General features: G+C 39.9%; 2 protein-coding genes and 1 long non-coding RNA gene across 5 annotated transcripts in view; 1 reads left to right on the top strand and 2 right to left on the bottom strand.

Annotated features, from left to right (window-relative positions):
* LOC132541989 (uncharacterized) lies at positions 1 to 15,383 on the bottom strand. Its single transcript, XR_009553109.1, has 3 exons — positions 15,261 to 15,383; positions 13,812 to 13,859; positions 1 to 253 (listed from the first exon to the last, which is right to left on the bottom strand). It is a non-coding gene; the product is annotated as an uncharacterized LOC132541989 (long non-coding RNA).
* Positions 15,122 to 27,990, top strand: RNFT1 (ring finger protein, transmembrane 1). 3 transcript variants are annotated; one of them, XM_060203869.1, is made up of 10 exons: positions 15,122 to 15,592; positions 15,989 to 16,135; positions 16,879 to 17,363; positions 17,539 to 17,615; positions 19,952 to 20,052; positions 22,552 to 22,705; positions 23,371 to 23,529; positions 24,937 to 25,002; positions 26,721 to 26,822; positions 27,101 to 27,990. In XM_060203869.1, the coding sequence occupies exons 3-10, from the start codon at positions 16,958 to 16,960 to the stop codon at positions 27,233 to 27,235; spliced, it is 1,200 nt and encodes a 399-aa protein (XP_060059852.1). In that variant the 5' UTR covers positions 15,122 to 15,592; positions 15,989 to 16,135; positions 16,879 to 16,957; the 3' UTR covers positions 27,236 to 27,990. The 3 variants fall into 3 exon arrangements, with proteins under 3 accessions (XP_060059852.1, XP_007533723.1, XP_016048252.1); XM_016192766.2 differs by having other exon boundaries at positions 15,124 to 15,592; positions 16,903 to 17,363; XM_007533661.3 differs by lacking the exon at positions 15,989 to 16,135 and having other exon boundaries at positions 16,903 to 17,363.
* RPS6KB1 (ribosomal protein S6 kinase B1) overlaps positions 25,093 to 28,000 on the bottom strand; it is a 62,739-nt gene continuing 59,831 nt past the window's right edge. The window contains exon 15 of the mRNA XM_060203854.1: positions 25,093 to 26,659. Coding sequence (XP_060059837.1) covers positions 26,656 to 26,659 — 4 coding nt within the window. The 3' untranslated portion in view covers positions 25,093 to 26,655. The remainder of the gene's footprint in view (positions 26,660 to 28,000) is intronic.

Below are 28,000 nucleotides of genomic sequence, written 5' to 3'. Positions count from 1 at the left end.
ATTCAATAAAAGTTATTTTAAAGGCAGGGCAGGCCAGTGGCGCAATGGGTTAAGTGCACATAGTATGAAGCACAAGGATACCTTTTTGAGTCCTGGCTCTCCACCTGCAGGGAGGTCACTTCACAGGGGGTAAAGCAGGTTGGCAGGTGTCTTTCTCCTCCCCTCCTCTTTCAATTTCTCTCTGTCCTATCCAATAAAAATGGCCACAGGCGCAATCGATTCCTAGTACAGGCACCAAGCCCCAGCGATAACCCTGGAGACAAAAAAAAAAAAAAAGATTTAAAAATATGAAAGAGGGGCTAAGCCATGGCACACCTGGTTGAGCACCAGGCACACGACCCCATACATAAGTAAATACAAAATTTTAATTATTAAAAATAAAAATATATGAAAGGTAAAATCACACCATTATCCTCCCAAAAGATAAACAGCTAAATGTACAGTACTTTAAATGTTCTTTGACTATTCTTTGAATGTCTGCTATCTGTGAGCATATATGTATGTATGCATACCACATTACATGCATATATGAATACTTTTGTGTATTGCTCACCTTATGAAAACAATTTTTTAAATTCCTTACATTTAGATCACAGAACTGAGACACAGCAAGGTTAAATAATTTGTCCAGGAAGTCTGACATCATGTTCTACGTTTTTAATAATTGCTCTGTGAGTCTACTGGGAGTTCTGAGAACATAAAAGAAGCCAATAGATCTTTCTCATCTCTTGTTCTGAACTGCCCTCTATAAAACACCAACTGCTTCTTTTAGGTTTATGACACTTGTAAAGTTCTTCTACAAGAAAAGATGCAACTAATTTCTGGTTAAGAACCCTCTTTGGTCTATGACAAACCCTCCTATATTTATTAAATCCAAACAAACTTAAATTTAAGTTGTATTACTTTAGGATCAAATGTAAACTTTTTTTTAAGATAAATTAAGTGGAAGATCACTGAGGAGACTCAGTGAGAAAGTGCCTGCCTGGAATAAGTACAGGTCTAGGCTCAGCCCTGGCTCCATATGAGAGCAACAAGAACTCCATGCATAGAGGAACAGTGCTTTGCTTGCATATATTCTCTCTCAAAAAAAAAAAAAAAATAGGTGGTCTGGGAGGTGGTGCAAAGGATAAAACACTGGACTCTCAAGCATGAGGTCCTGAGTTCAATCCCCGGCAGCATGTATACCAGAGTGATGTCTGGTTCTTTCTCTATCTCCTATCTTTCTCATTAATAAATAAATAAAACCTTTTTTTAAAAAAATTGGTTGAGGGGAGTTGGGTGGTAGCGCAGCGAGTTAAGCGCACGTGGCCCATGCAAAGCGCAAGGACTGGCACAAGAATCCCGGTTCGAGCCCCGGCTCCCCACCTGCAGGGAATCGCTTCACAGGCGGTGAAGCAGGTCTGCAGGTATCTGTCTGTCTCTCCCCCTCTCTGTCTTCCCCTCCTCTCTCCATTTCTCTCTGTCTTATTCAACAACAATGACAACAATAATAACTACAACAATAAAACAACAAGAGCAACAAAAGGGAATAAATGTTTTTTAAAAAATAGGTTGATAAGCTAGCTCAGTGGTAAAGTACATGTGTGGAGACCTTGGGTTCATTCTGCAGCACATAGAAAAATTACATTAGGTATGTCACTAAGTAGAGTATGGCTGGGGGTGAGACAAGGAAGAAACCAGGGACCAAGAACACAGGAGTCAGGAACAGAACGGTTGTCTTGGAGGTCCCCCTCTCACTTCTTCCCCTCCTGAACAGGGACATAAGAATATAGAAGTAGCCTGTAGTTAGATTCTTTTTACTCTTTTTCCCCCTTTTGTTGCACTTGCTGTTTTATTGTTTTAGTTACTGATGTGGTCGTTGTTGGATAGGACAGAGAGAAATGGAGAGAGGAGGGGAAGACAGAGAGGGGGAGAGAGAGACACCTGCTGACCTGTTTCACCGCTTGTGAAGTGACTCCCCTGCAGGTGGGGAGTCGGGGGCTCGAACCGGGTTCCTTATGCTGGTGCTTGTGCTTTCTGCCACCTTTGCTTAACCTGCTGCGCTACTGCCCAACTCCCTCTTTTTACTCTTTAACGCAGACAAGAAAACTATATAGTCTCTTTAGTACCTGTCCTTATTCCCTTAGAGAATGCTTTGTGATCTTCTAACCAGTTATATTTTTCACTTTCTTTAAATCTTGACCCAAGCTTTGACATCATTTTTGCTTAGTTTGTCTTTTACCCATATATATATGCAACCCCCTCAATCCTCAATCTAAGTTTTAAGGGCATTGTCAATGACTCAAATCCAGAAGCAAGGAAAACAAAAATAAACCTGTGGAAAGGCATTTACCTTAGAATGCCAGGTTTTATTCCTGCCTAAAGTTCATACAATCTATGGCCTAATTAATTACTCATACAATCTATGGCCTAATTAATTACTCATACAATCTATGGCCTAATTAATTACTCGGCAAGGCTAACAACTTCTATAACTTCTCAAATGCTGACAGGTGCCTATGGGACCAGATCTTCATGTCAGGGTGACTGTGATAGCATGATAGGCATCTAAGGTGAATGCAGAGGTATATGTGACCTGTTGACTTTTGTAGGGAGGTATCTGTCAAAATCCTACCAGGGGTGCTAGTTAGAAGAAACCTTGATATCATCAAAATGAATATTCTCCCCAAGGCCATATACATATTTAATGCAATACCCATCAAAGTTCCACGATGCTTCTTTAAGAGAATAGAACAAACACTACATTCATTTATCTGGAACCTGAAAACACCTAGAATTGCCAAAACCATCTTGAGGAAAAGAAACAGAAATGGAGGCATCATACTCCCAGATCTCAAACTATATTATAAGGCCATCATCATCAAAACAGACTGGTACTGGAACAAAAATAGGCACACAGATCAGTGGAACAGAATTCAAAGCCCAGAAATAAACCCCCACACCTATGGACAACTAATCTTTGATAAGGGGGGCCCAGGGTATTAAATGAAAGAAGGAGGCTCTCTTCAATAAATGGCGCTGGGAAAACTGGGTTGAAACATGCAGAAGAATGAAACTGAACCACGTTATCTCATCAGAAACAAAAATCAACTCCAAATGGATCAAGGACCTGGATGTTAGACCAGAAACTATCAAATACTTAGAGGAAAACATTGGTGGAACACTTTCCCACCTAAACCCCAAGGACATCTTTGATGAAACAAACCCAATTGCAAGGAAGACTAAAGCAGAAACAAACCAATGGGACTACATCAAATTGAAAAGCTTCTACACAGCCAAAGAAACTATCACACAAACAAAGAGACCCCTCACAGAATGGGAGAAGATCTTCACATGCCATACATCACACAAGAGACTAATAACCAAAATATGCAAAGAGCTCAGCAAACTTAGCACCAAAAAGGCAAATGACCCCATCCAAAAATGGGCAGAGGATATGAACAAAACATTCACTTTGAGGGAGATCCAAAAGGCTAACAAACATACGAAAAATTGCTCCAGGTTGCTGATTGTCAGAGAAATGCAAATTAAGACAACACTGAGATACCACCTCACTCCTGTAAGAATGGCATACATCAAAAAGGACAGCAGCAACAAATGCTGGAGAGGCTGTGGGAACAGAGGAACCCTTCTACACTGCTGGTGGGAATGTAAATTGGTCCAGCCTCTGTGGAGAGCAGTCTGGAGAACTCTCACAAGGCTAGACATGGACCTTCCATATGATCCAGTAATTCCTCTCCTGGGGATAAACCCCAAGGATTCCATAATGCCCAACCAAAAAGATATGTGTACACCTATGTTCATAGCAGCACAATTCATAATAGCTAAAACCTGGAAGGAACCCAGGTGCCCAACAACAGATGAGTGGCTGAGAAAGCTGTGGTATATATACACAATGGAATACTATGCAGCTACTAAAAACAATGAACCCACCTTCTCTGACCCATCTTGGATGGAGCTAGAAGGAATTATGTTAAGTGAGCTAAGTCAGAAAGATAAAGATGAGTATGGGATGATGCCACTCATCAACAGAAGTTGAGAAGAAGATCTGAAAGGGAAACTAAAAGCAGGATCTGACTTAATCTGGAGTAGGGCACCAAAATAAAAACCCTAGGATGAGGGTAAGGTTGGACATTCGGCTTCCCAGGGCGGTGGGGGATGGGGTAGGGGGTGGGATGGGACACAGTCTTTTGATGGTGGGAATGGTGTTTATGTACACATCTATTGATTTGTAGTCATATAAATCACTATTTAATTAATATGAGAGGGGAAAATTGATTGTATGTCTCAAACTTTTTAAAGCACAGACTGAATCTTTTTAATACATAGGCTGAGTCTTTGATATGTTGACTTTCTCAAAAGCCTAGACCAGGGAGAACAGAAGCAACCGGTGGCACAGTTATATACAAGATGTTGGGTATTATATAGCAAATCCTAACAAAGGGACTTTTCAAAGTTAACCCAATTACCAAATAATATGATTATAACAAGAACTATCCATTGTCTTCTTTGAACCCTAAGACAGCAGGAACCTCACATTGCCACTACAGAGCCTATATTTCCCCCAGTCCTGGAACCTTAGGGTGGGGCGCACTTTCCTGCATGCTTCTCTCAATTCATATCAAATAATATTGCATCCACTGATCACAACCTAATCAATGCAATGAGTGCCACCTTAGCATGCTTCACTTCAGACTGTGTCCAGAGACTTCTGGTGTGGAATGACAACCCTTCAGCTTCATTCACTTCAAAGGTGAGACCTTTCCTTTCATAATATTCTCTAATACCATTCCAGGTGGTTCACTTCCTAACAAAGTCCCAAAACCTAGATATAGTCCAGGTACCCTGAGATAGAACATATGTTCACATGTATCCATAAACTAGGGCAAAATATATACCTGAAAGCAAAAGTACACAATATCCTGCAGTGAGTACCCCCCCAACACTTCATCTACACTATTCCAGCCTTTAGGTCCATGATTGTTCAACACTTTGTTTGGCTTTGTATGCCAAACTCTCTTTTCAGCCACCAGGTTCCAGATGCCAGCATGATGCCAACCAGACTTCTTTGGACAGACGACCCCACCAATGTATCCTGGAGCTCAGCTTCCCCAGAGACCCACCCTACCAGGGAAAGAGAGGGGCAGGCTGGGAGTATGGACTGACCAGTCAACACCCATGTTCAGCATGGAAGCAATTACAAAAGTCAGACCATCCACCTTCTGCAACCCAGAATGACCTTGCATCCATACTCCCAGAGGGATAAAGAATAGGAAAGCTATCAGGGGAGGGGATGGGATATAGAGATCTGGTGGTGGGAACTGTGTGGAGTTGTACCCCTCCTATCCTATGGTTTTGTTAATGTCTCCCTTTTTAAAGAAAGAAACCTTGAAATAGTGTAGGATTGGGGGTGGCAAAGTCAAGATATTTGCATGAAGACAGCACCTAGGTTGACTCTCCTCAAAAAATCACTTCAAATCCTGGCAATTCTAGGTGGTTTTGTATTTTATTTATGTATTATTTATTTTAACCAGAGCACTGTTCAGCTCTGGCTTATGGTGGTGCGGGGGATTGAACCTGGGACTTTGGAGCCTCAGGCATGGGAGTCTGTTTGCATAACCATTATGCTATCTATCCTCCACCCAAGCAATTCTAAGTGGAAGCAGGATTTCCAGGATAGTAGGAGAGAAACTACAGAGGCGGGGACAAAGAGAAACCATGATGGAAAATTATAACCCATCTATGAATTGGCAAAAGGGTGCTAAAAAGGACAGAGAGCTGAACACCAGTAAGTTGCAGATGCTACTATGATGCCACCCTGACTTCCCTGGGAGATGACCTCACCAATGTGTCCCAAACCTCACCTTTCCAAAGCTCTATCCCACTAGGGAAAGATAGAAACAGTCTGGAGGGTATGGATCGACCTGCCAACATCCATGGAGAACATGGACCTGCCAACATCCAGTGGAGAAGAATTATAGAAGCAAGACCTTCTACCTTCTGCACCCCATAAAGAATTTTGGTCCGGGAGTCGGGCGATAGCACAGCGGGTTAAGCGCACGTGGCACAAAGCGTAAGGATCCAGGTTCGAGCCCCTGGCTCCCCACCTACAGGGGAATCACTTCACAGGTGGGTGAAGCAGGTCTGCAGGTGTCTATCTTTCTCTCCCCCTCTCTGTCTTCCCCTCCTCTCTCCATTTCTCTCTGTCCTATCTAACAATGACGACATCAATAACAATAATAACTACAACAACTATGAAAAACAAGGGCAACAAAAGGGAATAAATATTTTTTTAAAAAATTGGAAAAAAAAAAAAAAAAGAAATTTGGTCCATACTCCCAGAGGGATAAAGAATAGGGAAGCTACCAATGGAGGGGATGGGACATGGAACTCTGGTGGTGGGAATTGTATGGAATTGTACCCGTTATCTTTTTTTTTTTTTTTTTTTGTCTCCAAGATTATTGCTGGGGCTCAGTGCCTGAACTATGAATCCACTGCTCCTGGAGGCCATTTTTTCCCTTTTGCTGCCCTTGCTGTTATCGTTGTTGTTATTATTTTTATTGTCATTGTTGTTGGATAGGACAAAGAGAAATGGAGAGAGTAAGGAAAGACAGAGAGGGGGAGAGAAAGACAGACACCTGCAGACCTGCTTCACCACTTGTGCAGGGGTCCCCCCTGAAGGTGGGGAGCCGGGGGCTCGAACCAAGATCCTTAGGACGGTCAGTGGACTTTGCACCATGTGTGCTTAACCCACTGCACTACCTACCGCCTGGCGCCCATGACTCTGTTATCTTACAATCTTGTTAATCATTTTAATTTTATTTATCTTTTTTTTTTTTAACCAGAGCACTATTCAGCTCTGGCTTATGGTGGTGTGGGGGATTGAACCTGGGACTTTGGAGCCTCAGGCAGGAGAGTCTGTTTGCATAACCATTATGTTATCTACCCTCTGCCCTCTGATCATTATTAAATCACTAATAAAATTTAAAAATATATATCAGAGGCTTGCTCTAAGAGAACTGATAGCCTGGCTATTTGTTATCTATGTTATCTCTGCAACAGCCCTTCTGCAGATGTGCCTTCTCCATTTTGTTCTCTTTGTTAATGAACTATGATGCCTTTTGCTGATGTAAGCTGTTTTGGAATTCCTTTGATGTACTATGTAGCTAACCAATAAAAGACTACAACTCTGGGAGTAAGTGCTACATGGTTTGCTATATACCTAAAGGGGGGAAAGCTTGTAAGTCCTCTATGTCCCTAATGTTCCAGACATGAGTTTCTAGGTCGTCATTTATTTGTGTGAGTACAGTGTGGAAGCTACAATCATGAAGAATTACAGATGTGGGGCAAGGCAGTGGTGCTCCTGGTTGAGTGCACATGTTACACTGAGCAATGACCCAGGTTCAGGCCCCTGGCCCCCACCTGCAGGGGAAAAGCTTCATGAGTGGTGAAGCAGGGCTGCAGGTGTCTCTCTCTCTCTCTCCCTCTCTACCTCCCCCTTCCCTCTCAATTTCTCTGTCTCTATCCAATAATATATAGATTTAAATATATAGCACAGGTGTAAGCCCACAAAGCCAATGGGACTACATCAAATTGAAAAGATTCTTCATGGCAAAATAGACAACACCCAGAGAGAATCCTTCTGGAAGAGGAGATGTCTACATGCCATACATCAAACAAAAGGTTCATAAACAAAACATATAAAAAGCTCAGAAAGCTCAGCAACAAAACAAACAAATAAACAAAAAATCCTGTCCAAACGTGAGGCGAGAATATGGACAGAAGCTTCTCCAAATAAGAGATCCAAAGGGCCAACAGAAACATGAAAAAAAATGCTCAAAATCACTGATTATCAGAGAATTACAAATAAAGACAACAATGAATAAAGACAACTCCTGTGAGAATGCCATACACCAGAAAGAACAGTAATAACAAATGTTGGAGAGGCTTCTTGGGTAAAGGAGCCCTTCTACACTGCTGGTGGAAATGTAAATTGGTCCAGCCCCAGTGAAAAACAGCCTGGAGAACTCTGAGAAGGCTAGAAGTGGACCTACCAGGTAGCAGCAACAAATGCTGGAGAGGTTGTGGGGTCAAAGGAACCCTCCTGCACTGCTGGTGGGAATGTCAATTGGTCCAACCTCTGTGGAGAACAGTCTGGAGAACTCTCAGAAGACTAGAAATGGACCTACCCTGTGACCCTGCAATTCCTCTCCTGGGGATATATCCTAAGGAACCCAACACAGCCATCCAAAAAAGATTTGTGTATACCTATATTCATAGCAACACAATTTGTCATAGCCAAGACCTGGAAGCAACCCAGGTGTCCAACAATAGACGAGTAGTTGAGCAACTTGTGGTATGCAATGGAATACTACTCAGCTATTAAAAATAGTGATTTCACCATTTTCAGCCCATCTTGGATGGAGCTTGAGGAAATCATGTTAAGTGAAATAAGTCAGAAACATAAGGATGATAACAAGGGCAACAAAAAGGAAATAAATAAATAAATAAATAAATAAATAAATATTAAAAATTAAAAAAAAGAAGGATGAATATGGGATGATCTCACTTTCAGGCAGAAGTTGAAAAACAAGAGCAGAAGAAAAAACACAAGTAGAACCTGAACTGGAGAATTGGCATATTGCACCAAAGTAAGAGACTCTATGGCGGGTGGGTGGAGAGAATACAGATCCACGAAGGATGACAGAGGACCTAGTGGGGGTTGTATTGTTATATGGAAAACTGGGAGATGTTATGCATGTACAAACTATTGTATTTACTGTTGAATGTAAAACATTAATTCCCCAATAAAGATATTAAAAATTTTCCTGTAAATCTGTGGGTTGCTAGCCAATGTTTTTGAATATTTATTTCCTTTTTGTTGCCCTTGTTTTATTGTTGTTGTATTTATTATTGTTATTGATGTCATCATTGTTGGATAGGACAAAGAGAAATGGAGAAAGGAGGGGACGACAGAGAGGAGGAGAGAAAGATAGACACCTGCAGACCTGCTTCACCGCCTGTGAAGTGACTCCCCTGCAGGTGGGAAGCCAGGGGCTTGAACTGGGATCCTTACGCTGGTCCTTGTGCTTCACGCCACATGCACTTAACCCAATGCGCTACTGCCCGACTCCCTATTTTTCAAAAGTTATTATTACTGGATAGGACAGAGAGAAATTGAGTTGGGGGGGGGGGAGAGAAAGACACATGAATATCTGCTTCACTGCTTGTGAAACAACCCTCCTGCAGGGAGCCAGGGGCTCAAACTCAGATCCTTGCAAGGGTCCTTGCACTTTATACTATGTGTGCTTAACTGGGTGCACCACTGCCTGGCGCCTGATGATCAAATTCTTCTGGTCTGAACTATCTCAGTAGGAGTGCATAGTCTAGGAAGTATAGAGCCTCAACTGAAAAGGCTGAGATAATCAGGACACTCTCTTCAAGGGGTCTTTCATCCTACAGAAGGTTAATCTTGATTTGAATATGTGAAAGAAGGGTTGGCAGCAATAAGAAAACAAGTCCCAATATGTAATCATTTTTCAATCCTCTGCTAAATTACAATTGCTATTAACCCAGTGACCAAAATAAGTCATGTGAGTCAGTACGTGAGGGTTTGGTATGAAAAATTGACTCAAGAAGAGAAGGGCAACTTAAAAAAATTTTTTTTTATATTTATTTATTTACTTTTCCTTTTGCTGCCCTTGTTTTTTATTGTTGTTGTAGTTATTATTGTTATTGTTATTGCTGTCATTGTTGTTGGATAGGACAGAGAGAAATGGAGAGAGGAGGGGAAGACAGAGAGGGGGAGAGAAAGACAGACACCTGCAGACCTGCTTCACCGCCTGTGAAGTGGCCCCCCTGCAGGTGGGGAGCCGGGGCTCAAACCGGAATCCCTACACCGGTCCTTGCACTTTGTGCCACGTGCGCTTAACCCACTGCGCTACCATCCAACTCCCAAGAAGGGTAACTTTAATAATCTAGAACTAGTCCTACTGATTTTATTTTCCTATATAACTTTCCCAACTTCATTCTTCCTCTTGAACCCCACTTCATGAAGTTCAAGACCTTCTAACTCAACTTCTCATCCTAACTGAGCTTGTACTACCAGAAGCTATTGGTATGTGAATTTTCTATAAAACACATATTAGGCCACATAATTCTGATAATTAAAAGTCAATAGCTTTCTTTCCCATTAGAAAGGGGAAAATCGAGTGGTAGTGCAGTGGGTTAAGCGCAGGTGGTGTAAAGCACAAGGACAGGTGTAAGTTAGATCCCAGTTCGAGTCCCCAACTCCCACGGGTGCTGAAGCAGGTCTGCAGGTCTATCTCTCTCTCCCCCTCTCTGTCTTCCCCTCCTCTCTCCATTTCTCTTGTCCTATCCAACAATGATGACATCAATAATAACTACAAGGGCAACAAAAGGGAATAAATAAATATTAAAAAAAAAAAAGAATGCTGGGAGTTCAGTGGTAGTGCAGCAGGTTAAGCGCACGTGGAGCAAAGCATAAGGATCCCTTCTGCAGGGGAGTCACTTCACAGGTGGTGAAGCAGGTCTGCAGGTGTCTATCTTTCTCTCCCCAGCTCTGTCTTCCCCTCTCTCCATTTCTCTCTGTCCTATCTAACAATGACAATAACAATAAAAAACAAGGGCAACAAAAGGGAAAATAAATAAATATTTAAAAAATGTTAAAAAAGAATGTACTATAAAATAAATTCCAGTATGACATCCATAATGTCTTTCATTTTTTAGCCCATGGGATCACTTTTATATTCATATGCACCCTGCAATTCCAAAAATAAAACAAAAAGAACTAAGCCCTTCAAAGAGCTATAATATTTTAATAACACAACTTTTCACATGATGTTTTATAAAGATTTATTTATTTATCGATGAGAGAGAAAACACGCACCAGATCATCACTCTAGTACACACAATACTGAGGACTAAACCTCACGACTGCATGTCTAGCACTGTACCACCTCCCAGGTCACAGAATGCTATTACTCTGTACAATGTCCTCTTTATTTTAATGCTTTTATCCTAATAAACTTCAACTTATTCTTCAATATTCATCTCAAATGCCACAAATTTAATGTAACATTTTAATGTCAAATAATTTTAATGTCAAATAATTCAAACATTATTTGACAAAGTGAATTCTCCCACTTCATGTTTCCATTGCATCCTACACAACCTTTAATTATATAATTTACTTCAGTATACTATAATTATATGTTTGGAGTCTTGTCTAACCATTTATTTGACTACAGGATGGGGACTCTTTTAAATTTATACCTGTCTAATACCTAGTACAGTACTTTTGGTAGGGGGCAGGGAGTTGTCAGAGAGCAAATCCAAGGTCTCATAGTGTAAAGTATACCACTAAACTACACTCCAACCACTTTTCTTTTATTGGGGAGATTAATGGTTTACAGTAGATACAGTTGTTGGTACATGTGTAAAATTTCTCAGTTTTCTGTGAAATACTCTCACCCTCAGCCTAGGTGCTCCTCCACCATCATGCACCAGGACCTGAAAGCCCCCCAGACCCCCAGAGTCCTTTACTTTGGTGCAAGCCCAATCATTTCTTAAGTACTCAGCAGATACTTCTTTTTCTTTTTAAAAATATTTGTTTCCTTTTATTGCCCTTGTTGTTTTACTGTTGTAGTTATTGTTGTTGTTATTACTTCTTCTTTTTCCAAGCTAGTATCAGGGATTGAAACCAGGAACTTGTGCATGTCAGGCATGTACTCTACCACCTTGGTCCATCTTTTTGTATTATTATTTATTTTCAGTGTTCTAGTGAAAGAGAAAGAGATCCAAGCACTGCTCTACCATCCATGGAATTTCACCTGCATCTTTGTTACTCTCTTAATTTGGTATGAAGGAAAGAACTCAGGATCTGAAGCATGTAAGGCATTCACTCTCTGCTGATCCTCTTCCTCCAATCAGCAAATGTTTTTTGAATCAATAAATTAAATGTCCACTTCTAACATGCCAGATGCCAGTTCAAAAAAAAAAATTATCAGTAAGTTCAACACTGTCAAATCAACTCAATGCTCAACTTCTTCAAATGTTACTTTCTAATCAAGTTACTTGAGTGAAATGCAGTCCCAAATGTACAAATAAATCTTCAAAACATATTATGAAGGAATGGGTAGATAACATAATGGTTAAGCAAAAGTCTCTTGTGTCTTAGGCTCTGAAGTACCAGGTTCAGTCCCCAGCACCACCATAAACCAGAACTGAGCAGTGTTCTCGTTAAAAAAAATTATGGATATGTTAAAGTGAGAATTTAAACATTACATTAGATATACAAATGTAACAAGTATACTAATCAATGTTCTAAAGCATACTGATGTGCTTGCCACTGTGGCTATAGCTGGGTTATGTCAGATGGAGTGTCCTTTTCTGTTTCCTAAATCCTTGTGTATTTAAAATAAAAATATTCATATCACAGCTAGGATGGCTGAAAATATACAAATAAGTCTCCCTGAAAAATTCACTGCTAATTTCCAAGACATGACTTAGTGAGAGAGTGCAGAACTTGAAAGCATAAGTTCCTGAGTTGACCCATGGCATCACATATGGCAGTGATGAGCTGGCTCAATCTGGTGTCATCATCATCATCATCATCATCATCTTCTCCTCCTCCTTCTCCTTCTCTTTCTTTCCCCCCTCAAGAATTATTTATTAACAAGAGAGGATAGAGAACTACAGTATCACTCTGGTTTATGTGTTGCCAAGAATCAAATTCAGGACCCCATGCTTGTCCAATACTTAATCCACTGTTCCACCTCCCAGGTCTCTCTTTTTAAATTTCTAATATTTATTTATGCATAGGATAGAGACAGAGATAAATAGAGTGGCAGGGGTAGAGTGGGAGAAAGGGAGATACTGTAGTACTGCCACTACTGAAGCTTCCCACCCTGTAGGTGGGGCCTAGGGGTATGTGTTCCACTGGGTGTCATTGCCCAGATCTTTCTTTAATTAATTAATTAATTAATTACACGTATACCAGGAGATTGCACAGTGGGTAGCATGCCAGGTTTGCATTCATGAGATCTTGAGTCTAATTCTTGGAACCACATATGTCAGAGTAATGGTCTAGTTCTCTCTCCTCTACTCTGCTTGCTTTCTCTGCTTTAGTTCTCTCTCAGTAAATAAATCTTTTTTCAGAAAAAGAAGATTCACAACAGTCCAAAGCTTGGCCCACCATCTTTGCTGCTGATTGAAAATGTTATGTCCTCCCCTTAAAAATTCATATGTGAAATGGTCTGTGTGGTAGTATTAAGAAATTGGACCTTTGGTAAGAGGTTAGGTCATGAGAGCAAAGGCTTAGGAAAAAGGAGTATCTTGGGCAAGGTTGGATAGCATAATGTTATGTAAAGAAACTCTCATGCCTGAGGCTCCAATCACTGCTCTACCATAAGCCAGGGCTAAGCAGTACTCTCGTAAAAACAGTGTCTTTAGAAAAGAGATTCTGGGGAGTCTGGAGGTAGTGCAGCAGGTTAAGCGCACGTGGCACAAAGCACAACGGACCGACATAAGGATCCCGGTGAAGCAGGTCTTTCTCCCTCCCTTGTCTGTCTTCCCCTCCTCTCGCCACTTCTCTCTGTTGTATTCAACAATGACAACATCAACAACAACAATAATAACTACAAGAATAAAACAACAAGGGCAACAAAAAGGGAATAAGAAAAATTAAAGAAAAAAAGATTTAAGAAAAAAAGAAAGAAAAGAGATTCTGAAGAGTTTGACCTTTCCACCACGTGCAGACAAAGAACTATGAGCCAGAATCAAGTACTCACCAGCATCAAATCAATCATTGCCACCACCTTGGACTTCCAGCTTGTGAACTGTGAAAAAAAAAAACTTGTTTATAAACTACCCAGATTTTATCGCAAAAGTGGACTAAGATAACCTTGCTGACTCAGAAATCTAAGGTTTTAGAAAAACTTTAAATAATCAAGTTCAAGGAAACATATGTACACACAACCAAACAACCAATCAATAGCTCCAAAGGCAATGAGTAGTTGTAATCCTACTTTGGATGGGTAAATTTGCCTTTCTAGTCAAGGGGTGTGTTTTAGTAATAGAACAAATCTAGTTTAAATACAGCCTTAACTGAGTGGATTCAGTCGTACTCTGAGAAAACAAAGCACAAATTAAGGGCTCTGGGGAGAATTTAATAGTTAAAGAACCAGCGAACTAACTTGGGCCAAGTTGGTTGCTACTGTTTTTTTTAATTATTATTATTATGTTTATTTTCCCTTTTGTTGCCCTTGTTGTTGGATAGGACAGAGAGAAATGGAGAGAGGAGGGGAAGACAGAGAGGAGGAGAGAAAGATAGACACCTGCAGACCAGCTTCACCGCCTGTGAAGTGACTCCCCTGCAGGTGGGGAGCCAGGGGCTCGAACCCTGATCCTTACGCTTTGCGCCACGTGCGCTTAACCCGCCGCGCTACCACCCGACTTCAGGTTGCTACTGGTTTTAAAGGTAGTGAGCAATAAAAAAGACAATGTACTGCTTGCTCAATCTGAACTGGGGTGGGTGGGTGTCTGCGTGAATTTACCCTTACTAGTGAGGAGTAAACCCTTTACCTGCTACTTCTGTCCATGCAGCATGAGACATTAATTTCAAGAAGCATACTGAGATTCAGAATGAAAAGGTTATGAGTTGTGGGCCACACATTTAATATGTTTAGTATCAATTTATTTTGGCAGGGGAACAAAGCAGGATAGTGTTCCTTTTGTTTTGTTTCAGTTTTTCTGGGACAGTTTTAAATTATCAGAAGGCAGTATTGTGTGAACAGTAAATTTCCCTAAACCTGGCACAAGACAAAACTCTGAAAACCCAATTTCCACTCATCTCGGACGCTCCGAGCGCAGGCTGACGATTCTGACCAAAAGCAAAAACAAACAAAAAACCCGTCAGGGGAGAAGTCACGGCCCAGCCACCGCTGAGGAACAGGGTTCGGGAAACCCGGGCACCCCAGCCCCGGCTCCCCGGCGCCCCCCAGCTTCGCTCTCCCGAGCCGCAGCTCGACCCCACGCCCGAGACAGACGCGACCCGGGCCGCGAGCGGGGAGGGGGCCCGGCCGGGCGAGCAGGGGGTGGGGGCGGCGGCCAGGACGGCCCCCAGCTCCAGGCCCCTCCCGCGAGGGCCGGGTCCCAAAACCAATATACAGATATTTTTTTATCTCAGAACGGCCAAATCTCTGAAGTGTGCGTGGGGCGGGTGACACGAATATACGCACAGATGTGAAGGCTGCTTATTGTGTAACGCACACGCCATCAGGCCGCTCTTGCGCGGCTCACGCCCCTGCGCGACGAACAAGCGGGCCGCCTCGCCGCGCGCCGGCCCGGCGCCCCAGTTCGCAGCGGGTCTGTGGGTCGGTCGGCGTCGCGCGGGGGCGGGGGAGCGCGCGGGGGCGCGTGCGTGCGAACGTCCGGGAGCGCGCGCGCCGCCGCCGCCGCCGTTTGGAGCAGCCGAGGCCGGTAGTGGAGTTTGAGTGCGATGGCCCAGCCGCAAGGCCTGCAGGCGGCGGCTTTCACGATCGAGGCGTCCATCCGCTCTTCGTCATGAGAGGTCAGGCCCGGGGGGAAAGTGGGGGTGGAGGGGGCGCGACGAAGGGGCTCAGAGGAGCAAAACTGACGCGTTCGAACCTCGAACGTGGGTGGGCAACTCGGTCCTGGGGATTCCGGAAGAGCTGTCTGCGCGCACTTCTCGCCTTGTCCGTGCGTGGAGGGGACTGAGAGGCGGCTGTTTTCGTGTATAGAGAAGACACTGAGACTGTCCTGCCCAGCGTTGGGCATCAGAGGTTTGAGAAAATAATCAGCACCCGTGGAGGAGCATCAGTGAAAAGCTTTGAGAGACACTAGAAACCAAACCGCCCCAGAGGAAATGGGGGGGTGGGAGGGACCTTTCGGATGAAAATAGGACCCGCAACTTGCCCCCACTGTTAACCCTCGTTTGATCCCGCAGAAACATCAGTCTGGACTCAGGCCCTGCCAGTGCCCTCTGTCCTCCCTACGTTCATGGACACACCATCCAGCTGCTCACATTCGGACCAGAGTCCGAAATCTCCAGCAATCAGGACTCCCCAAGTATCCCTGTTTTGAAGGCACTTAGGTAACATTCTTTTGGGGGAAGGCAGTACTCTTGGCATTATCAGAAAGCCTCCATTACCTTTGGGAATGCTGTTTCAGCATAAATCGAAATTTGTAGGTCACCTAAGTGAACTGTGCATTATTACCTGATAATTCCTGATAAGGCATTTAAGATTTATAATTACTTTTGTTGGAAGCTTTTTTTCAAGCACTGAAAAATACTGACTCACTCTTAGGAAACCTCTGGTGTACATCAGAGATGAAACTGCTACAGGTAGTCACAGTAGATGTACTGAAGTATTCAAGTATGAATATGCACACTGTTAACATCTGTTGGGGATCATTAACAAGACGGAGACATCTGAAACTATTTTTGTAGTTGTTTTCTAAAAGTTAATGTAGGACAGCAGAGCATTGGCTTTGGGGAGGAGCCTAGTAACGTGATAATTTACCTGGCATGACTATCAGCCTCTCCTTTATTTCTGGTGGAGCCAAGACCTTACACATGTGTGATTTCACTACTCTGGACTACTTTTTCATTTAGTTAGACGAGGAGGGAGAAATACCACATCACCAGTGCTTCCTCCACTGCCATAGCACCTCCATTCTGGTGCCAGCGTTCAAACCTGTGTTGCCTGCATGGCAAGGTATGCACCCTACCCAAAGAGCTCTCTCTGGCCCCAGACTCTCTTTTAATAAGGAGTCTGACAGAACAGTAAGTAGGCTTCCTAGAGAGGACAGCTCTCTAGGGCTGCTCAACTAAAGTATTTTCTGATCTTTGATTTTTAGGAGACAGAACTCTGACACAAAGAAATCTGAACCACAGGAAAAGTATTCAAGGGTCATGCAAGCCAACTTTAGCCAACCACATAGTCCTTTAGGAGCTCCAGGCAGTGAGGCTGCCTCTGCCTCCCACTGTGTCCATACAAGATTGGCTGGAGAAGGTTCTTGTCTTCATTCTGGAGATGTTCATATCCAGATAAACTCTATACCTAAAGAATATGCTGAAAACTCAAGCTCCAGAAATGTAAGGTCAGGTGTCCATAGCTGTACCCATGGATGTGTACATGGTCGATTACGGAGTCACTCCCACAGTGAAGCAAGGCAGCCTGAAGATATGGTCATGGAGTCTGGAGATCATAGTAGTAGTTCCCTGAACTCAGAATTCCGTTATCTCTTCAAGTGGCTGCAAAAAAGTCTTCCATATATTTTGATTCTGAGTGTCAAACTTGTAATGCAGCATATAACAGGTAGGATATAATAATTTTATTCATGGCTAAATTAGTGTAAGTTAATTGGTAATTTATGAGTTTTAGTTACTTAATTTCTGTTAACATTTAAAATTCCATTTCATTTAAATTCATGTTATTATGTTAGCACTTTGATTTTTTTTCTTTCAATTAACTGGAACTTATTTTCTAACAGGAATTTCTCTTGGAATTGGACTGTTTACAACTTTTATGTATGCAAACAAAAGCATTGTAAATCAGGTTTTCCTAAGAGTAAGTATGACAAGTAACTAAAAATCATTAAATGTTTCTCTCTGTAAAATTATATATTCACTTTGAGAGAAATAGGAAATAATTTACTTGACAAATTTAAAGACATGACATCTATCAAGAAGGCAAATATTAATGATCTGGAATAAGGTCCCAGGTTTAGTTCAACTCCTGCACCACCTCAAACCAAGGAGAGCAGGTTTCTGGTAAAAAATAAACAAACAAGCAGGTGCACCCAGTAGATCTCACTTTACAGTGTACTGCATAAGGACCCTGTTCAGGTGGTGAAGCAGGGTTACAGGTATCCCACTTTCCCTCTCCCTATCTCCCCTTTCCTCTCAATTTCTGTCTATCAGAAAGAAAGAGAGAGAGAGAAAGAAGAAAGAAAGAAAAGAAAAGAAAAGAAAAGAAAAGTGACTATCAGGAATGGTGGATTTGTTATGTAGGCACCTGGGAGCCCCAGCAATAACCCTGGTGACAAAATTCTTTTTTTTATTAAGTGATAAAATTATTTTTCATTAAATAATATTTAAAATAATGAAATGTACACTAAGTAAATGAATGTTAAACTGTTTAGGTCTCTAAAGAAAGTTAAATCCCAAATTTCTCTTAAAATAAGTTTTGCCGTAACATAAATTATAGAATTCTATTCATATGGGAAAAATGGGGCTCGTTTATAAGAAATTTTACCTTCAAGCAATCTTAAGATTATACATTTATTTAACAAAAAATCATGCATTCTGACCTGGAAATTTATAGTTAGGGCTTATGACACTATAAGAATTTAAGGGCTGGTAGGGAGTCGGGCAGTAGCGCAGCGGGTTAAGCACATGTGGCGCAAAGTGCAAGGACCGGCTTAAGGATACCAGTTCGAGCCCCAGGCTCCCCACCTGCAGGGGAGTCACTTCACAGGCAGTGAAGCAGGTCTGCAGGTGTTTATCTTTCTCTCCCCGTCTTACCCTCTTCTCTCCATTTCTCTGTCCTATCAATAACAACAATAATAATAACTACAACAACAATAAAAAGACAATAAGGGCAACAAAGGGAAAATAAATAAATTAATTTTAAAAAAAAGAATTTAAGGGCTGGCAAAATAACCCACTTGGATAGTATACTGTTTTGCCAATGTGCCAAACCCAAATTTGAGTCCAGCCTCCACAACACTGAAGGAAGCATCAGTGCTGTATGTCTTTCCCTTGTATCTGCCTCTTTGTCTCTCTATCCAAAAAAGTCATCCTGGGGCAGTGAAGTCTCAGTGTGCCCTAAGACTAAAAAAATAGTATGAGTTAAAGCTAGTATAATTTGTAATTAAACTAGTGATTAAAACTTAGCTTTAGGGGACCAGAAAATAGCTCACCTGGTGGAGCATATGTGATACCATGTGGGAAGCTCAAGTTTTGAGCCTCAAGTTGACATGAAACTATCAAGGGTAGCACCAGAAAGAGTTCCATTGATGCTGGAATGGTGCTGTTTCTCCTAGGCAGAAAGTGGGGGTGTGTGGAGGGAAAGAAAGAAAAAGCAAAAGTTGGGCTTTGGAGGTTACTCAGTGGTACTGTGCATGTGTGAGATCCTAGGTTCATTCCCTGGTACTGCATTTAAATAAAAATTAAAGTCTGGGGGGAAATACCATAATGGTTATGCAAACGACTTTCATGCCTGAGGCTCCAAGGTCCCAAGCTCAATCCCTGGCACCACTTTAAATCAGAGAAGCAGTGGTCCAAAAAAATATTAAAAGTGAGATTTAAAACAAATTACCTTTTTAAATTCTTAATTGTCTGAGAATTTTAAAAATTATTCTTATAAATCCCAATCACTTGAAAGCATTTAGAAAATACTATTTTGTCATTGATACACAATGAAGACACCTGGCCTTTAAAGTTGTTTTAATATAAATTGTTTTACTTACTAAAAGATAAAAAATAGTGGTCTAGGAGGTAGCACAGTGGGTAAAGCATTAGACTCTCAAGCACAAGGTCCTGAGTTCAATCTCTAGCAGCACATGTACCAGAGTGATGTCTGGTTCTTTCTCTCTCTCTCCTCCTATCTTTCTAATAAATAATCTAAAAAAAAAAAAAATATATATATATATATATATTATGATGATGCAGAACTTAGCAGATATTTAGTATTATTTTTAAAAAAGATTTATCACTCTGGCACCTGTGATACTGAGGCTCAAAGGTGGGGACCTCAAGCTTCAGAATCTAATGTTCTAGTCACTGTGCCACCTCCCAGGCCACAATAACTAACCTTAATATATGTTAATAATAATTACAGTTTTTTGATATTTATAATTCTGGTATAATTTAAAATAAAGTATAAATTTGTTTATTTTTCAGGAAAGGCGCTCAAAAATTCAGTGTGCTTGGTTACTGGTATTCTTAGCAGGATCTTCTGTCCTTTTATATTACACTTTTCAGTCTCAATCACTTTACTACAGGTAATTAGTAGCCCAAATACACTTTTTAAAAATGTACTTATATTCAATAGAATGCTGTATGTGTCTTACTTGCATAATAGTTGTTACAGTTCACTACTTACCTGTCTGTCTCCTAAGATTCAGAGCTTTAAGTGACCTACTCAGATTTGTGTTCCTAGTGCTTTGGTTTCTAGCAGAAGCTCAATATTTAATTTTTGGTACTTGGGTTTTTTTTTACTTATATAATCATTAGCTATTCAGTACCATTATGTTAGTAGTAGCCTTTCTGTGTTAGTCATATTAATAACAATCGTATATAAGATAGGTGATATTTTGATATGCCAAAACCATTCTGTGGTATAGATTAACACAAGCTAACTAATCTAGCATCTCCCTTAGTTACCCTGTATATGTAGGTGGTAAGAACACTGAGTTTGTTTGTAGGACAGTTTCTCTATCAGATGGAGGTGTTTTGACTTTCTGGCTTTAATTGGATAACTTTAATTTTTCACTTTTACTGGATAATTAGAAATCCCGATTTCAGGGGCCGGGTGGTGGTGTACCTGGTTGAGTGCACGTTACAGTACCCAGGGACCCAGGTTTGAGCCCCCGGTCCCCACCTGCAGGGGGAAAGCTTTGAGTGGTGAAGCAGGACTACAAGTGTCTCTTTCTCCCCTCCTATCCAATAAATAAATAAAGATAATAAAAAATTATTTTTAAAACCCCGATTTCAGTGGAGTTAAGGACAAATCTGGGCTATAGATGGAACCAGTACCATTAAAATGGTCTGAATTGTTTGGGTAAGTAGGGGAAAGGTTTAAGAACACCTGGATTTTTAAAGCAACTGGTCAGATAATGGTGCTATTTATCAGACTAGCAAAGAATCAGGAAGGAACTCATTTTTGGAGATGGGGAAATCAGTAATTCTGAGTTTCAGAGGCCACATTAAGAAATTCAGTATAGGTACTGTTGAATGTAAAACATTAATTCCCCAATAAAGAAATAAATTTTTTTAAAAAAGAAATTCAGTATAGGGGCTGGGGGCACAGCATAGTAGTGGTTCTACAAAAGACTCTCATGCCTGAGGCTCTGAGTCCAGGTTCAATCCCCAGCCCCACCATAAGCCAGAGCTGAGCGCTCTGGTCTCTGTCTCTCTTTTTCTCTCATTAATATAAAATTATATATATTAAGAAACTATAGGATCAAAGGGAAAGAAAAAGTTAGGGGGGTCGGGCGGTAGCGCAGTGGGTTAAACACACGTGGCGCGAAATGTAAGAACCGGTGTAAGGATCCTGGTTCGAGCCCCTGGCTCCCCACCTGCAGGGGAATCGCTTCACAGGCGGTTAGGTAGGTTTGCAGGTGTCTATCTTTCTCTCCCCCTCTGTCTTTCCCCTCCTGTCTCCATTTCTTTCTGTCCTATTCAACAACGATGACATCAACAATAACTGCAACAACAATAAAACAAGGGCAACAAAAGGGAAAATAATAATAATAAAAGAGTTAGTTCTGTATTAGTCATAGAACTTGAATCAAGCCTGAAGTCATAGAGCACCCAGGTTCAATTTCTGGTACCAACATATCCCAGAGCTGAGAAATACTCTACTCTCCTCGCATTTCCTCTTTCTCAAAAATGAATTTTTAAAGACATTATAATGTCATTGTAATTATAATTATTATTAATTTTATAATTATATTAATTATTATACAATTATTATATAATTATAGTTATTGACTATAATATTAATTATAATATTATAATTAATATTGATTATAGACAGATTATAAACATATCATGAACTCCAAATTGTTTAGGGCTTTAAGTTTTGGTTTTAACATCCTATGGTTAATACTTAAAAATTGTATGACTTGACAAGATAAACCAGGAAAATACAGTGTACAGACAAGGTGTCATGATGGATATACTCACTAGAAAAAAAAGCAGCAGCAAAGGAGGCTAAAAAAGGACCTCTAATCATATATGAGAAAAATTATATCAAAAGTCTAGGAGGAAAATAATTTATGGAGGGAAATTTCAAAGAGATCTTTGAATGTAGAAAAACAGGCTTGGTGATCTTGACAAAAGCAGAAAAAGTAGAAAGGATAGGATGGAATTCTGTCTGACACTGGTTGAGGAGATAATAGTAAATATCCACTGTTTGTACATTTTCTTTTTAGTTTACAGGCTATAAAGGTATAAACCATGACAAAGAAGACTGGGGTTGGGGAGTAGATAGTAGATAATGGTTATGCAAAGAGACTCTCATGCCTGAGGTTCCATCCCCCACAGCACTATAAAGCCAGAGCTGAGGAGTGCTGAATTAAAAAAAAAAAAAAGAAGACTGGTAATGTCTTTCCTTGGGAGGAACAACTTGAGATTCAAACATTTAAAATTTTTCTTTAAACAAAGTGAAATTTGCTATTACTTATGTAAACTATAGATATAATTTTGCCAAAGTCTTTACCAGTGCTTTACTTTTATTGTGTTGCTCTCTGGTAAACTGTGAATTTCTTTCTTGGTAGCTTAATTTTTTTAAATCCTACTTTGGACTATTCAAGCTTCTGGGAAGTACTTTGGGTAATTGGAATTACAGATTTCATTCTGAAATTTCTTTTCATGGGCTTAAAATGCCTTATTTTACTGGTGCCTTCTTTCATCATGCCTTTTAAATCCAAGGTAAGAAAAAAAAAAACTAACATGTTTTATTATAACAATGTTATAGCAAGCCATATTAGTCTTCTTTTAAGTCACTACTGTTCAATTTGCTAAGTAAACTAATTATATAGTTTCAGACTGACTTTTTGCTCAAAGACTTGAGTCTGGACATTAACCTATTCCAATAAAATTGAGAATTATATTTGCTTCAAAGTAATTTAAAAGCTAGTTCCCATATCATGCATAAAAAATGTGGGTGGGGGTAGACAGCATATGGTTATACAAAGAGACTCATGCCTGAGGCTGTGAAGTCCCAGGTTTAGTCCCCCCACCACTATCAGCCAGAGCTGATCAGTACTCTGGTTAAATGAATAAATGTTAGATTTGTACTTTTGTTCTTCTGGACATTATCATTTGGTAAATCACTGTATACAGTTATTCGGCTGTTTTTACTTAGTAATGACATTTTGATAGATGTTTAATCAGTAAAAGCATACATGAGTTTTACATGTAGTATACATAAAAGATTTTTACTTATTCTTTAAAATCAAAATATCAGTGACTTAACATGTGAGAACTAGGTTGAGGTTGTCATACACTCATGTTCTCAATCCAATATGAAGTATTTTTGCTATGTAGTAGGTAACTTGAGTAGCTTTATTTGTTTTTTTCCCCTTCCTTTTTAGGGTTACTGGTATATGCTTTTAGAAGAATTATGTCAGTATTACCGAACTTTTGTTCCTATACCAGTTTGGTTTCGTTACCTGATAAGCTATGGGGAGTTTGGTAGTGCAACTAAGTGGAGTCTTGGAATATTGCTGGCTTTGCTCTACCTCATATTAAAAGTAGGTTAATATTATAAGTCTTGTCATTGTATAGTAATTCATATAGTCATGATTACATATTTTACTTTTTTTTTCTTGAGCAGGTTTATACTTTATCATTTTCATGTCATTAATTTGAAGTAATGGTAGGTCCCAGGGGCCAGGCAGTGGTGCACCCAGTTGAGCACGTGTTCCTATGTATAAAGACTTGGATTCAAGCCCCCCATTTCCACCTGCAGGGGGGAGGAAGGTTCACAAGGGGTGAAGCAGTGCTGCAAGTATCGTTCTCTCTTCCTATTCTCCTCTCCCCCTCCATTTCTCTCTGCCCTATCAAATAAAAATAAACTGGCCACTGGGAATGATAAGATTCATCATGCAGACACTGAGTCCCTGGTGGCAATAAAAAAAAATTAATGAAGTAATGGTAGTTTATATACCTACTCAGAAATACAGAAGTGGACATGTCTTTATCTTAATCCAGTGGTTCTCAGCTTTTATTGAACATCCACATAATATGGATATTTAATGGAAGAAATAAGTATAACACACACATTTCCTATAGTACCATATGACATACACTTAATTCTCAAACTAGTTCTGTTCCCTTTGTATTTGATTCCCTAAACTCAAATTACTTATCAGACTTAAAAATCTAAAGTTATTAGCAATATGTAAACCAGGTAAAGTTTACTTCCTCTTTTGACATAGTTTATAAATTTTTCATGAGTAAATTGTAACTGATTATTCAGATGCATTTCATCATGGTTAAGAGTTGGCTGGAGGGAGCTGGGCGGTGGTGCAGTGGGATAAGCACACATGGCATGAAGCACAAGGACCAGTGTAGGGATCCCACTTCAAGCCCCTGGCTCCCCACCTGCAGGTGGGTCACTTCACAAGTGGTGAAGAAGGTCTGCAGGTGTTTTTCTCTCCCCCTCTCTGTCTTCCCCTCCTCTCCATTTCTCTGTCCTATCCAGCAACAACGACAGCAATAGCAACAATACTAATAATAACAACAATGAACAACAAGGGCAACAAGAGGATAAAAAAAATAGCCTCCAGGAGCAGTGGATTCATAGTGCAGGCACCCAGCCCCAGCAATAACCCTGGAGTCAAAAAAAAAAAAAAGTTGGCTGGAATCTATAAACTAGGGGAAATATCCTGTAGTTTGAGTGGTTAATGAGAAATACAGCAATGACAGAAGGGTTTTGCAGGTGAGCATTTCCAAGTTTGGTCTCAGTACCAAAACTTGGTACTGAGCTGAGAGGTGCACTGGTCAAACAAATCCTATAATGGAACTTTACTGTAGTTAGAATGAAATTCTTGAGATATATAGTAGAATATTAAATTAACAACAGTACTAATAACTGATCTCTGGGTTTAACAAATAGAACTTTTAGAAGTAACCAATTTTCTTATTTCTGCTTTTAGCTTTTGGACTGTTTTGGACATCTACGAGCTTTCAGACGGGTTTTGCATATATTTTTTACACGACCAGTAAGTACATTTTTAAACTGTTAGGGAAATCACTCTTACATATCTAATATAAAAAATTAGTTGAGTAATATAAATGTAGACTTCATAATTATTTTTTTTATTATATTTTGGCACTTAGGACTATGATTCTGATTTAGTTTTATTTCCATGATAAGTTTCCTAACACATTAACTACTTGGTAACTGCTATATCTTATGTGTTTGAATGAGCTTTGTGCCCCTTTAAGGATTTATAAGTACTCCCTTAAGAGTTTACCATGAATTTTTATTTCTTTCCTTATTAAATTCCCAAGTGGCAAGTTTGTGTCTTCTCATTTATTCCTTCTTCAGCTTCTGCTATAACTTACTGTGTTTGTAGGGGGGGGGGTGTAGGCTCTTTACTTAAAATGTTCTTTGAAATTCTTTTTAATTTTTATTTTCCCTTTTGTTGCCCTTTTTTTGTTGTTGTTGCTACTGATGTCGCCGGCGTTACATAGGACAGACAGAAATGGAGAGAGGAGGGGAAGACAGAGGGGGAGAGAAAGATAGACACCTGCAGCCCTACTTCACCACCTGTGACGCGACTCCCCTGTAGGTGGGGAGCCAGAGGCACGACTGGGATTCTTACGCTGGTCCTTGCGCTTGGCGCCACGTGCACTTAACCTGCTGTGCTACCACCTCACTCCCTTAATTTTTTTAAGCATGAATGAGCTCATCTGTTCAGAGTTCATCTGTTGAGCTAACTCCCTAGTCACTGCACAGTTAATCTAAGCAGTAAACTTTACCCATATGCCACATTATAATTACTCTTACTTGGTTAATTATCATTCTTTCCTATTCTGATTTTTCTTTTTTCTTTCTTTTTTATAATCAGAATTACTCTTAGATTTAGAGGTAAAAAGTTTGGTGGTTCCCAAACCTTCACACTGAACTCAACAGAACTTTCAGAAATTTGGTCCCTAGATTGAGGCCTGTGCAGATCTCAGCCTATCTGTGGTTGGGGATTGCTATCTGCCTCATGAAGCACAGTAGTTTTGTCTTACGGGAAGACAAAGTCATCTTCTCCTCTGAAGAGACCTCCTACATAGTTGACTTTGTTATCTTGAGATAAAAGTGCAGGCTTGAAGAGGATTTATGAGTCTGGGTTTTCATTTGAGGTAGAGAAGACAGTAGTTGTAAACAGAAGCTTCAGGATGTGGTATGATAACTAGCACATTATTGTTGACACAGTTTGGACTTCATGACAATCATGAATTCCTTAATAATACAATAATTCCCAAGAGGTTAACCTACTGAACAGATCTCTGGTATGGAGTATGAAATCTATTTACATTCAGCTAGCCATGCTCCAAACTGACTTTTCTGAGCGACTGCCACATATAATAAATGAGCTCAGATTGGCAGTACTAAATCATAATATATATATCCTATACATCTTAGTTGTATTTCAGACTGCTTAGTCTCAGCCAGTTGAATTTGTATTAAAGTATTATCCTTTGGGAATCCAATGAATCTAACAATTTTCTAAGATTCTATTATGTGTATTACTTTAATGATTTCACCTTAATGCCATCCATCAAGACGTGGTTCTACATACGTAGTTCAGCTTTGATATGTTTGTATCCTTCGGGAGTTTTCAATTGTCTAGTTCCAAGGAGATCTGAGAAATACAGCATCACCTATGTATTTGAGGAACAGGAAAGAAAGATGTTTTAAACAAAACATTTATTATCTTCATAGAGTTACGGGCTAACTGCCAGCAAGAGACAGTGTTCAGATGTGGATGATATTTGTTCAATATGTCAAGCTGAATTTCAAAAGCCAATTCTTCTCATCTGTCAGGTAATTATTTCAAGCAACTTAAATACTTTTTTTGTGATCCACAAAAGGCACCTTTATATTAATTATAAGGGGAAAGTCACTGTTTAGTAGAAAGTAATATTCAGGACATAAACTAGTAACTTCTTATTTGTGCTTAGAGAGTCTTTGTAAACTGGAGGGGTTATTGCTCTCCAGATCTAGAAGATGATCTTTTGCAATGTGATGTGATGTATTTGAAACTAAAATGTTTAAGAAAATGTTATCAAGTCTGTAAAATGTAGTTCTTACTTCCCTTACAGCATATATTTTGTGAAGAGTGCATTACCATGTGGTTTAACAGAGAAAAAACATGTCCACTGTGCAGAACTGTGATTTCAGAACATATAAATAAATGGAAAGATGGAGCTACTTCGTCACACCTTCAGATATATTAAGTTGTGGCCATAAAACACTGTTTTCATTTGCTTACATACAGTGACTATTTGATAAAGCCATCAGAATGCATTTTCAGGGCTAGAAGAAAAGCATTTCTCTCACATTTATTCTAGAAGTCCAATGCGCTATCCATTGCGCCACAGAGCCCTGCTCGCATTTCTAAATTGTTTTAGAATGTTAAAGACTTAAGTGTGTAGTCACTTTATCAAAAGATTAAAGAACTGTTTTAAAGCATACCAGTAATGTTCAACCTGATGCATATGTAAACTTTTATTCTAATTATTTCACATGCTTGCTGTGTTAAATTGTAAATGTTATTTTCCTGTTAATGTAACCAAATGGCAATTGATTAACTAGAACTAGTGGTTTCAGATGAACTCAGGTATTCTTTCCTGACACTGTTTCCAGAACAAAGACTATTTTTTGTATTTCAAGACACATCTGAAAGTTTTCTTTAGCATCAACTTTTATAATTCCCACTCTAAAAATCCTTAAAATTTTCATAAAAATTTGTATTTTTTAAAATGAACATTCTAAATGCTATATTTTACCTGTAACAATCAGATTTTCTAAGTAAAGATTAATTTACTGTGATATATTTTTAATAGTCTTTGTAGTATGATAAGCAACCTATGAGAACAGATGATTTAAATTCATTTTATCTATGAACTTCAAAAAAGCTGCCAGCTTTGAGTGCTTTTTGTATAGTGCCATGGACTACCTTGAAGTAATTAAAATTCACATGAATTATAAACAGCTTGCTT

Source organism: Erinaceus europaeus, chromosome 12, assembly GCF_950295315.1.
Source record: "Erinaceus europaeus chromosome 12, mEriEur2.1, whole genome shotgun sequence".
Lineage (NCBI taxonomy): Eukaryota > Metazoa > Chordata > Mammalia > Eulipotyphla > Erinaceidae > Erinaceus > Erinaceus europaeus.
Note: the sequence above shows the minus strand (reverse complement) of the source record. Positions and strands in the feature narration are given on the sequence as shown.

Bases quoted from the DNA above. Each gene is read 5' to 3' on its own strand.
- RNFT1 (XM_007533661.3), top strand. From the start codon at position 16,958: ATGCAAGCCAACTTTAGCCAACCACATAGTCCTTTAGGAGCTCCAGGC. The intron at 17,364-17,538 runs GTAGGATATAAT...ATTTTCTAACAG, and splicing joins TGTAATGCAGCATATAACAG to GAATTTCTCTTGGAATTGGA. The intron at 20,053-22,551 runs GTAATTAGTAGC...CTTTCTTGGTAG, and splicing joins TCTCAATCACTTTACTACAG to CTTAATTTTTTTAAATCCTA.